At 42.3% G+C, this 12,675-nt stretch overlaps 1 protein-coding gene across 3 annotated transcripts in view; it reads left to right on the top strand.

Annotated features, from left to right (window-relative positions):
- LOC101845238 (neuronal acetylcholine receptor subunit alpha-10-like) overlaps nucleotides 1–12,675 on the top strand; it is a 326,112-nt gene that overhangs the window by 309,070 nt on the left and 4,367 nt on the right. For all 3 annotated transcript variants that reach the window (XM_005098458.3, XM_005098459.3, XM_005098457.3), the window contains 3 exons: nucleotides 2,004–2,122; nucleotides 2,662–2,829; nucleotides 6,624–6,806. In XM_005098458.3, coding sequence (XP_005098515.1) covers nucleotides 2,004–2,122; nucleotides 2,662–2,829; nucleotides 6,624–6,806 — 470 coding nt within the window. The remainder of the gene's footprint in view (nucleotides 1–2,003; nucleotides 2,123–2,661; nucleotides 2,830–6,623; nucleotides 6,807–12,675) is intronic.

The raw sequence follows: 12,675 nt of genomic DNA, 5'->3' as shown, positions 1-12,675 counted from the left end.
TCTCTCTCTCTCTCTCTCTCTCTTTCTTTCTTTCTTTCTTTTCCCCTTCACTTTCTTGGAAAATAATTCTGCTTCATCTGGCTGCCAGATTTGAAGAATAGACAGTCAGCGCGATTCTTTATGAGTATCTGGAAAACTGCACCTGCATGTTATGGTGACTGCAAATATGTGAGCTGATATTCAAGTTGCCTTTTGTTTTGAAAAAATGTGATACACTGTTTCTTTTCACTTTTTTACTTTTATCCGCCGCTTATACCCTTTTGGGTGTCGCATGAAGAAAGAGAGGCCTCTCTGTCGCCAGCCGGAGAGCTGAGGTCAGGGAGATACTGTGGGTGGTTAATGGTTCCCTGACTCCATCTATCCAGGTCTTTCTCGATCGCCTTCTTGCCTTGTTGCCATCGAAGGAATTTGTTTTTTTATATAGGCACGTTGTGCAGTGTGGTGTGTTGGTAATCGCATGAGATGTCCGAAACATTTGGTTCTTTATTCCGTGTCGTTTTCCGTCTGTGTCATTCCGTTTCTTTCTTCTATTTGAGTTTTTAGCAATAAATAATCAGCTGCCGACTTGCTAGGCCTGTCACAGTTTCATCACCAGAGCCCCGTTAGCCAGCAACTTTTCGGGGTGACCCGGGTTCTCCTTCACGGCTAGCGTGACGCCTCAGTGGCATAAAGCCACACCGTACTTCGTTGAACCAAGAAATCCCCTACTTTGTCCAGTTTCCTCCTCCCGGGACGTGGACCTGGGGTTGGGCTGTTTCTCAAAGTTTCTAATTTATACACTGAGAAATTTTGCTAGAAGTGAGAATACACTAGAATTACGCCGTAGCTATACAATCTAAAAGGAAGGAGAAAGCGCGAACAACGGTCTTGCATGAACCAAAAATTGTGACAATCCACTTGACAGTCTGCCTTGATAATTTCTGTTCTTCTTGACAGTCTATCGAAGGGCCAGATTGACAGCTATTCTACTTGACGGTCCACTAGTCTGTAATAATAATTTTTTTAAAACCTAACACTATCTGTGACCCATCGTCGGTTAGGTAGCCCATCAAGACTCAACTTCAAGGATCTGTCATTACAATTGCTACTAGTACATTTAACTAAATATTAATGTTAATACACTAAGAGAAGACCAACAATGCACTAACGTATTTTAATATCCCAACAAAGAGAAGAAGAGCGTCTTTCGACCAAGCTGTCATACTTTACTCCGAACAGTGACTGTACAATATTATATTATGAAAGCTTTGATGTCAGTTTGCACAACGAGGTGGGTGACCTTGATACATGAATTCAGATTCAAAATTGTCAATGTTAAAAACAGACTCTGCTAAGGATTAAATGTCTCTTAAATTCCGAAAATGAAATCAGTTTTTAGATTCGATAACACTAAAATTCTGGACTCAAAATATAATACCGCACGACGACAAACTCTATAGGGAATCGCATACGAGTTATCGCTGTGTGTTAACGGGGCTTTAGCGAGTGCATTTTGTTTCAAAATTCTACCAGCACAGTCAAAGACTGAAAACACTGAGGGGAAAATTTTGAGTCTTTTCAATCCCAAGCCTGAAATCACAGAGGGAAATATAATGAGTCTGTTTTAATCTGTAAGCAACAAAATTTCATACAGAAACATTGAGTAAGGATACTATGATCAATACCATCAAGACCAGGTATTCCCTTGGCACTGTCGCTGTTCACCGGACGTATTATTTTCCTGTTTTTAAAAATACTGTCGCTCTTCTGCCCTGCTCTCCATCCTTTAGATAGATAGATAGATAGATAGATAGATAGATAGATAGATAGATAGATAGATAGATAGATAGATAGATAGATAGATAGATAGATAGATATGCAGACAGACATGCAGACAGACAGACAGGTGGGTAGGTAGGTAGGTAGGTAGGTAGGTAGGTAGGTAGGTAGGTAGGTGGGTAGGTAGGTAGGTAGGTCAGAAGAACGCAAAGTATGGTTATAGTTCTACTTCGTTTCCTGTACAGGCGCTTATTTCTGCATGAACATGGTGATGATAACCATGTCCGAGATCCTGGCTTGTATGGTGGCCAACATGCACTTCCGGGGGGTGCGCATCAACAGAGTGCCGAAGGTTTTACGCTTGGTGAGTAAACAGCTTTCGGTTGTTAGATAGAGAGGGGGGGGGAAGAGACAGAGAGGGAGAGAGAGAGAGAGAGAGAGAGAGAGAGAGAGAGAGAGAGAGAGAGATTATCAAAAAGAGCCCTTGTGTTTCAGTGTGTTGCAGACAGACAGACAGACAGACAGAGAGACAAACAGACAGACAGACAGACAGGCAGGCAGACAGACAAACAGAGAGACAGACAGACAGACAGACAGACAGACAGACAGACAGACAGACAGACAGACAGACAGACAGACAGACAGACAGACAAACTGACAGTTTACCTCTTTGAGAATGTGTGATTTACATTTGTAAGTGTCATAGTGGTGTTGCAACTGACGCGTTGTTCCTATTCCTGCTTCCTGGACCTGTGGTTGTTGTTGTTGTTGTTGTTGTTGTTGTTGTTATTGTTGTTGTTGTTGTTGTTGTTGTTGATGATGTTATTGTTTCGTTTGTTTTGTTTTATTTCGGATGGTGATTAATTTGCTATGCTTAGTGTTTGTTCCTTTTTACTTTCACAGTTCATGATAAATTTCATGGCGCGTGTGCTGTGCCTCCGAGACAAGATCATTGAGAAGGACAGCACCCCAGTAATAAACTGTCCGCCCAAAAAGCGATGGAATGTCGGTCGTGTGGGAGGTGACAACACACGACCACAGTACCCCTACACAGATATCACATGTGCTCAGGTATTGTCCCTTTGGTTAAGCAACTCTTCATCTCAATGTAGCTGCCAAGCGCAAGTTATAATTATTATAAGTGTCCTGTGGTTATGGGAAAGTGATAACATCTCTCTCAAACTATGAGCAGAACAATAGCTTTTGTGAAACAAAAAGTTCGTAAGTGAGAAGCAGTTCCAACGCAAAACAAGTTGGTAACAAAAGCTGACGCCAGATCTTCCAGGAGAATGCAGAAAAAAAGTCGCTTTGAGGGTATCGAGGAAAGAAAGATGAAGCGCTAGAACAGAGAAGTGAAGGGAATTTTTTTTAATCTTTAAGAGAGAGAAAGGAAAGGGTGGTGAACGGGGGAAAAAGGAAAAAGAGCCCCTGTGCACACTAATTGCACGACTGTGAGTATGCAAATGAGGCAACTTTCTCCCGTTTTTAACATTTTACCACAAGTGACGTCATATTCTGTAGATGAACATTATTGTATAGGCGAGCACTCGTGGAGACACTCGCCGAGCAATAATTTAGGACGGCGAGGATCTCGCCGAGCGTCTTGCCGAGCAATTAGTTGGAATCCTGGTCGCTTGCAGAGCCAAGAAACGTAGCGCCGAGTAATATTTCACACGCCGACAAACTCGCCAACCATGCTGACCATTTTGCCGACCCGTCGCCGAGCTAGTCGGCGTGCAATGTTATAATATATAAAAAGGGGGGTGGGAATGTTAGTGTTCATTCCTTCAAACATGTCTCATACGACACAGACGATGGATGCGTACTTCATGTATACATAATGGTGCCCTTGCTGTTGTGCTGGTGGAAGAAGAGGAGACGAGGAGGAAAAAGAGGAGGAGGACGACCTGTTGGGTTAGACCGTGGCTTATAAGAAGACCCCTATTTGGACAGTTTGAGAAGCTGAACTGCAAGTTGAAGATGTGGCATCCTTCGGGAATTTCCTCAGAGTTTCTCCAGAGTTTCTCCAAAAACTACAGGAGAAAATTGGCCCCACCATCCACAATGCAAACACTTTCTGGAGGCAGTCACTGGAACCTGACATCAAGCTGGCTGTCACTCTTCGATACCTGGCAACAGGAAATAGTTACAGGCCTCTACAGTATGCGTGAGCGTCGCCGTCGACGTGACACGGCACATGCTCCTCGTGTCAACTTTTGCACGCCATACTTGAGAAAATCAGACTCCCAGTGCAAGATTTTTACACGGCGAGCAATAATGAAAACCGCAGAGTATGACATTTTAACTCGGCTACCATTCAGATCTTGTCGGCGTGTCACTGTCACTGTCACTGTCACTGTCACCCTGCTACGTATGTGACTTTGCACGCCGAGCTATATCTGGCCCTCCCTAAGTCCTCCCCGAGTTTTCCACGTGCGAGTATTTGACTGACTTGGTGACTCATTTTTCGCTCTTCGAAAATTTTAAGCAGGTTTTGAAAATTTCGGCAAGCTTCCCTTGTAATAATGTTACACGGCAAGCATGAAGTATGACTCGGGGAGGGAGGCCGATTTCTTGGCAAAATGTATCCAGAGTAGCCCTGACCTGCTGGACTTATGCGGTGTTCAAACATACAGGAAAAGAGTCGACGAGCAATTCCCGATAAGAAAATGCCAATTCGGGTTTAATTGTGACGAGCATCTGACCAGGACTGTTGATATTATTTTGTCGGCGGGCATTCGGGGAGATGTTCGCCGAGCGATAATGTAGGACGGCGAGCATCTCGCCGAGCGTCTGGCCGAGCAATTAGTTTGAATCTTGGCCGCGTGCAGAGCCAAGAAAGCTTGCAACCGAGTACAATTTCAATCGCCGACAAACTCGTCAACCATGCTGACCATCCTGCCGACCCGTCGCCGACTAAGTCGGCGTCCAATGTTATAATATATAAAGGGGGGGGGGGCAAATGTTTGTGCGCATTCCTTCAACATGTCTCATATGCCACAGACGATGGATGCGTACTTTATGTATACATATGGTGCCCTTGCTGTTGTGCTGTTGCAAGAAGAGGAGACGAGGAGGAAGAGGAGGAGGAGGAGGGCCTGTTGAGTTAGATCATGGCTCATAAGAAGACCCCTGTATGGACAGTTTGAGAAGCTGTTTGCTGAACTGTAAGTTGAAGATGTGGCATCCTTCAGGAATTTCATCTGAGTTTCTCCAGAGTTTTTCCAAGAAGTGCTGGAGAAAATCAGTCCCACCATCCACAAGGCAACATTTGCTTGAGTAATTGAAGACTCGCTGTGCAAGAATTTTACACGGCGAGCAATAATTTAACCCGTAGAGTATGAAAGTTAACTTGGCTACCATTCAGATCTCGTCGGCGTGTCACTGTCACTCGGCAACGTATGCAATTTTGCATTCTGAGCTGTTTCTGACAATCCTCGAGTCCTCCCCGAGTTTTCCCCTAGCGAATTATTGACTCGGCGACTCATTTTCGCAGGGCGAAAATTTTAAGCATGTTTGAAAATTTCGACAAGATTCACGTGTGATAATTTCACACGGCGAGCAAGAAATATCACTCTGGGAGGGAGGCCGATTGCTCGGCGAAATGTATCCAGAGTAGCCCCGACCTGCTGGACATAGAAATTTACCATCTTACTCGGCTTCATTACTCCTGTATGTGTGAACACGGCATAAGAGAACAATCAATAATATTGTGCTCCGAAATGTTCCCCATGGGCGCAGGAAGTTGTCTGTGTAGCTACTTTTGAGTTCGTCTGTGCCTCTCCTCACTTCTGCACTCGATACATGTTCAGATTTTTTTACAATGAGGTATCTGTGTGTGTGTGTGTGTGCGTTTGTGTGTGTGTGTGTGTGTGTGTGTGTGTGTGTGTGTGTGTGTGTATGTATGTCTGTGTGTGTAATAGCCTATGTTTCAGCATTGTTTGGAGCCCTGTAGAGCGTGCTCTTCGCTAGGGCCACTACCTCTCTAGGGTAGCGGGTGAGGCAGTCCTACCTCCCTGAATCTTCCCCAAATATATGCCACCTCTGGACCCCAGTTGGGCTCCTCTCTGCGCGATGGAGAGATTGGCTCCAATGTGTTGTTGATTCTATGTTGTAGGCCCGCATCCCAGAAAAGTAACCAGTCCTGATTTTCACCAGTCGTGACTGGTCGCTGCGAGACTTAATTCCCACGGCCATGTTTGAAAATAATTCGTGGACCTCCTCTTGCAATTAAACAGATGTGGGTTCTTTTCTGCTGGCATCTTCGGCTCTTTTAGGAAAATCTCTGCCTTCCATTAGGAGTAGTGTGCTCTTGTTCTGTTGCGGCGGTTCGTCGGGGCGGTCGTTGTTCATTTGCAGGGCCTTGATTGGAGGCCTATTTGATATCGAGACCTAAATTATGTGCCTCCCTTTTGTGAACAGAGCCCCTTCCTTTGTAAGTGGGTGAAATAACGGGGAGTCTTTCGTTATCAGTCTTATCTGAGCGCATGCGCTTTCATATCGATTTTGATGACCTGGGCCCGCAGCGCTGTTGCCTGTACGGCCGCTAGTTCTATCGGCGAGTTCGTTCCTGAGGATCTTGCAGTGACCTAGGATCCACTGGATCGTGGATTGAGGCTTTTGTCAGCCCCATAAATGAAGAAGATGTTTTGATCCAAGTTAAATGATTGTATTCGTGTAGGCACATTTATTGAAAAAGATGAGGAGAGAGGGCAGGAGAAGAAAGAAGGAAAGAAGAGCATTGACAAAAAAACTATAACACCAACAACAGCAACAATGATAGCCCTTGTAGCAAAAGTGTCCTCAACCACCTTTGCACCACATCAAGCACCACTACTTATGTCTTCGGTTTTTGTCTTCTGCAGGTCCGTCTCTTGAACAACGACGTGGAGAAGCGCCAAATTTACCACGAGGGCGGGGATGGAGGTGGTGGGGATGGTCGTGGGGGACCCGAAAGCAGAGGAGGTGGAGACTGTGGAGGTAGCACTGGCTTTCAGTTCCCGCCCATTGGAGACGAATTTTTATCTCACGTCCAGTCGAATGCAAAGGTATGGCAGTAACGTACAAATGAGTCTGTGTGCAGAGATACATAGGTGGACATTGATTTGGTGTCCGTAGTATAGTTTTGGCAACCCCCCCCCCCCACACACACACACACACAAACATGTACATACATTTCTCTGTTTTCACATGTATTATTCAGAATTTAAGGTTTAGGGGGAGGAATATTCAATAATAAGCCGTTTGTGTCTGTCTGTCGATCTGTCTGCCTGTTTGTCTTTGTGATTATTGCGGGGATTTAGTACAGAGTTCGAAGTGTTGTTTTGTTCATGTTGTGCTTTTGTTGTTGTTTTTTACGGTGCTTGCAACTGCATAAGGTCATATGAGCGCTCAGGACACACGAAACATTTGTGAGGCAGCGTGGTGGAATCAGGCTATCGTCAAAATAATGAAATCGAAGAACACAGTAGTTTTATCACATTTTTGTTTTTTGGCTCAACACCTTTCATGTCCATTACAAACACATTCACCCCCCCCCCCCCCCCCCCCCCGGGCAGTGCCACTGACTGTAATGTCTTTAGGTCATTCCCAAAGGAGGGACATTTCTCGTTCAAGCATAGTAGAATTGTAAATGGGCTGACTCATGTCACGCTCATAACTGCCTGATCTACAACAGGGAACTGCTGCTTTTTCTTTCCTGACCCTTACTATTGTCATTTTCCTCTACTTCTTTTGTATGTTTGTCACTCTCTTGTGGCCTGCTATTTCCGGGGTGCCTTGATAGTCGAAGCAGACCTTGTGCTGTTGAAGCTAGAGAGGTGAGCAGTCTAAGTCTGATTCCCTGTAAAGACTTCTCTGTTGACACCCACCCCTTGGCGCTCACTTTACCTTATGCAGTTGCGAGCGCCGTAAAACCCTCTACTATTTTTTTTTAAACACACATTCCTTTGAGGAATTCACCGAAAACGTTTATTAAAGGCCCAAAAAATATAAATTTACAGTTTCCGTGGACTCTGCAGCTTTGGAATTTACCAAGCTTTGGCGGCCATTTTCTCGCTAATTTTACCTCTTAAACCAGGTGACCCCCACCTCCTTCAATCCAAAATATCTCCACTTCTATTGAAGATGGAAGGGTAATTTTTTCATTGAAAGCAAGACAATGAACAAGCTTTAAGATGATACCAATAACTCAATATGTCCAAAAATTGACGAAAGCCTGATTCCACCACGCTGCCTCACATTTTCAGTTGGTAGGAAATTTTGAATTTTGCCCGGGTGGCGGCCAAAGCCTACTCTAATCGACTTTGGACCACCAAGGGATCTTTAACTAGCGCATCTTGCACACGGGACCTCCGAGATTTTTCACCCTTGTCCGAGAAGGCTAAGTGTAGACCTTTCCTACCAGAAGATCAGGGGTGTGGCTTAAAGACTACAGTAAGACGGAGCCAAGGAGAAGCAGTAGAAAGGCTGCAGAAAGAGTCAGGGGCCCAGAGGTAGGGGCAAAGGAGTTGAGGGAGTAGGGGTAGAAAGCGGAGACGAAATCAGACGACAGAACATTGTTAGAGAGCAGGAAAGGAGGTCAAAGGAGACAATTTCGGAGATGAAATTATTTCAGTCTCTATCCGGATTCGAACCTGTGACCTTTGCTTGAGAGGTGAACACCTTATCCTCTAGGCCACGAGAGTTGGACACCTTCGGAGTTGTATAGCGTTTTACCCAAAAACATTTAACAGTTGTTTTTTTTATTAAAAAACTTAAGCAGTTTTGTTTCTGGTTATTTGTTGTTGGGTTGTTGTTGTTTGTTTGTTTGGGGGTTTTTTTAGGGGGGGGGGGGGGGAGTGTTTTTTATTTTCGTTGCTTGCTTGTTTTTTGTTTTGATTTTGATTTTGGTCTTGTTGAGGGTTTTTGTTGATTTTTTTTTATGGGAGTTGGTTTTCTTTTCTTTTCTTTTTCTTTTTTTTTTATTGATTTTTGTCGTAGTTGGTTTTTGGTGGGGTTTTTTGTTTTGTTTGTTGTTGGGGGTTTTCTGGGGGGGGGGGGGGTTTAGTTTTTTTGTGTTTTTTTGGGGGGGAGTGGGGTAAGAGAACAGAACATCTCTGGGATATTGCAGTAAATCCCAGTTTACTATCCACTTTTTGTCTAATCTTACACTGCCTGGTAGTCTCAGATCGTTCGTCTCCTGGTGGCATTTGTAATCATTGCTACAAGACATCTTCAAATTGTAATGACTGCCTTCTAGATCCATACTATTTTAAAATTAAGATTATGCTCACCTTTTTCCTCAATACCTTTTTATCAACTCGTACATGTAAGTGTGATTTTTCATGCTGGATCTTGCCTGGGGTAATATTTTTTCAATATAGAGAATGTAAAATGTAATATGGATTAATGGTGGCATCGTTGGCTTAGTGGTTAATCGTTAGATTGTGGGTTCGAGGATTCCACCCTCAGCTTGGCCAAAAATCCTACACTATTAAATGGTTCATTCCTCTCTTTGAGCCAGTTAAAAAACGTCCTCAAAATCACAGTGGTGCCCCTAGGAATAGACAGCTACTTTGTGAACAGCTGACAATGGAAGGATAGAGAAAAGTATAGGTAATATCAGTACTAAACTCAAACCGCAGTTGTATTGTATGGAAATGTATGGCTTCGTTTTGTTTTTGTTTTTGTTTTTTGTTTTGTTTTGTTTCATTAAAGCTAAGAATGAATCTAGCAACAAGTAAAACTCGTGCGGGCTGTTATAAGTCGTTTATATGCTTTTTAGATAACGATAAAGAGAGCCCACCGCTCTCCAAGCTTCGTAGACCGATGAACAGCAAATACACCCCCTCCCCCCTTTTTTTCTATTATTCGTCTCGAGAAACGAAAGTGAGCTTCAAAACAGCGACTGAAGCACCACCTGAGAATAGTCACGTACGGCTGCGAACCCTTTTTTTTGGTTGACTGAACCATCTTGCTGTGAAGGATCTTTGGCTCGGTCCGGCGCTGTATCCTTAGAAAAAGCACTTATTTATGATACGAAGTTCCTGTTCAGCTACAAACCTCTCGGAAATAAACGTGAAACTCAGAAGTTCTTCCGTCCTTTTTAAAGGACGCTTTGGAAAAAAACCTGATAATTAATACAAATTTCAAATAATGGTGTTTCAAAGTTGTGAATTTTCAGTTTAAACAAAAAAAATTTCACTCCAGCGCGATTTGTTTATGCTGATTTTGTTTCTCAAAAAGTTTAAATTTCCATAATGGCGGCTCCTAGCAAGTCTGTGAAAAGGTGAGTATGAAAATATAAGAAATTATCAAAATGTGTCGCTAAAACCTGTTTCAATATGTAGATAAGTACCTCCTTAGTGAAAGCAACCATAAAGTCCTTCAGAAAGGTTGTTTGTTTCGGCACACTTGCTTTTGAAACACCTGTCCTTTTTTAAGGACGCTAGCAGGAAGGGGGTTCCAGAGCTATTCTCTAGTACCGGTGGTTTAGACTACTTGTAGGTATAGTTTGATACACATATGTGGAATATCTTACTAATATAAATATTGGATACAAGATTTAGATCCTTTAGGATCAAATTTAGGCGTAGATGTAAATATTATGGATATTCATTATTTTTTGTATTCATTGTACATACCCACTTTCCATTTACACTTCGACTATTTGCCGTGGTTATCGTCCTAGTTGCCACACATCAATGCAACTCGGTTTTATTTTATTTTGGTGTCCTTTTCCCCTTTCTAGTTTCTAAATAAATTACATTGTGTTCTTAACAGAAACAAGCCAGAAATGCCTTTACTCTAAGATGCCATTACAGTGATAGAGGACACTGATAAAGCAGTGGTTGACGGGAGATTATACATACAGCCTCCAGCTGATGGAATGAATTCTGACGAAGATGACACACCGTCAAATCCATTCGTTTTGACTATAAACAATGGCTTCTGGTCACTCTTTTTTGGCTATGTTGTCCATCTGGACTTGTATCTGGGTTCCCATGCAGAGTATGACAGACAATTAGGACTTGGGCAATCAGTTGCATGAGAACTAGCCAGTAAGCTCCCAGAGAGAGAACGTATGAAATACCACAATGGTTTTTTTACACAGGGTTACCGCTGTTTACGGCATATAGAATATTCTCTGAGATTCTGAGAGAGTTTTCAGGGAAGTGGGTAAAGTGAGGAGCAATCGGGTGGACAAAGGCCCCATTGACTCAGATGGCCCGAAAAAGTTCAAGAGTGGATCGTGGGACTACCGACTGGACCGTCATGACATCGTCTGTCTTGTTCTGTAATGACAATTCCAGTGTCAGCCTAGCAAGTCACTGTGCGGGTCTTGAACCTATTCAAACTGCAAGGAGATGGTCTGCTTGGGACAAAAAGTACAGCAAACAATGCATCAATTTATTTATTTTTAATTTGTATTTTTATTTTTATTTTTATTTTTATTTTTTTATTTTTTTTTTTATTTTTTTTTTTTTTGGGGGGGGGGGTAGTAAGATGGATCAAAACGTGGGTCTGTACCAGATCACTATTAGTTCAAAGAAGTGGTGGTGGCCACTCTCTGCTTTCCTGCCAGATGCTGCCACATAATAAGAGCAATGCCTGGCTGCAGTACATAGAGTAAATCTCCGGTCAACGCCATCCTCTTACATACATGGCTTGCTTTCTTTTCGTTTAGCAGTCGTGCATGTTTATCTTATTGGCGTTCAAAGTTGAAATCAGAAAAGCATTTGCCTTTACAAATACACAAGCCGGTTGCAAAGAAGAGGAACGTTGACAATGCAATCAGAAAGTCTGCTTCTGGGCCTCGTTTTGATTCAATGCCGAAGCAGAGAAGGTGTTCACACTATGGCAAGAAAGTAAATCTGATCTGCATCACATGCAATATTCCGGTATATCGGGTATGCGCTGTTGCTTTCCATTCCAAAGTCGAATATTTGAAATCAATAAATATGGATTTCTTTTGATCTTACTGCATCTTTTCAGAAGTGTATTTCATTCAAATGGAGTATTTTTTACTCTAACATGGAATCTTATGACTGATCTGACATGAAATCATGCTTTTTTAAACGATTAAAAATCTTGTTTTTATTATTTCAGTTTTATGCTGTATTTTTCTAGCATATAATACCTTACATTTCAACACAAGTTTATATTAATGTTCTAAACATAATTGATTTTTTAGCTTGGAAATTGTCTTCAAGAATAATAGAAATATTTCAAAATTTCAGATTGTTTCATGGTCTGTTATATTTCCTTGTCTAATAATGCTTCCATTCAGCATGCATTGAGTACGTTCTGAATGTCCTTTCCCCCAAGGGTCCTTTTTAAAGGGTGAATTTTGATTTACAATTTTGGGTATCAAAAAATAAAACTTTCAGGAATGAAACTCATTGTTGCTATTTGTGAAATGGTGTTTCTATTATATGTAAAAATGAAAAAGAAATGGAACTTCAGCAGAAAATTACCTAATAGTGTTGATAGGGGCGTTGAACCTATACAATTCATTTTTCATGTGGAGCAATGAATCCCTGTGAGAGAAATATTGTATACATACACAACAAAGGTGTTCAATCGTTCATTTCATGATTTTTGCATTTCACATTATACTTTTCAAATAAAACACATTTTTATTGCACTTAATTCTCAAAATATGGAAACAGTGCAACTGTCTCGTTGCAAGACACTTTCCCTCGTTCATCTTGTACTGTCTATCTCCAACAGCGCCAGGAGCTGAGAAAACGACTGCTTAGACGGTCCGGCCCGTGCCTTGCATACATCTTATCATTTTTTGTTGTTGCTGTTTTTGGTACTTTCAATTTTTTTTGGGGTAGCGCCATTGCTGGTGGTACCGCTGTTGCTCTGCTGTTTCCAGAAGGGATATTGAGATAATTTGAAGACGGCTGTTATAATGATTATTATTATTAT

Source organism: Aplysia californica, unplaced genomic scaffold, assembly GCF_000002075.1.
Source record: "Aplysia californica isolate F4 #8 unplaced genomic scaffold, AplCal3.0 scaffold00183, whole genome shotgun sequence".
In the NCBI taxonomy this organism is placed as follows: domain Eukaryota; kingdom Metazoa; phylum Mollusca; class Gastropoda; order Aplysiida; family Aplysiidae; genus Aplysia; species Aplysia californica.
Note: the sequence above shows the minus strand (reverse complement) of the source record. Positions and strands in the feature narration are given on the sequence as shown.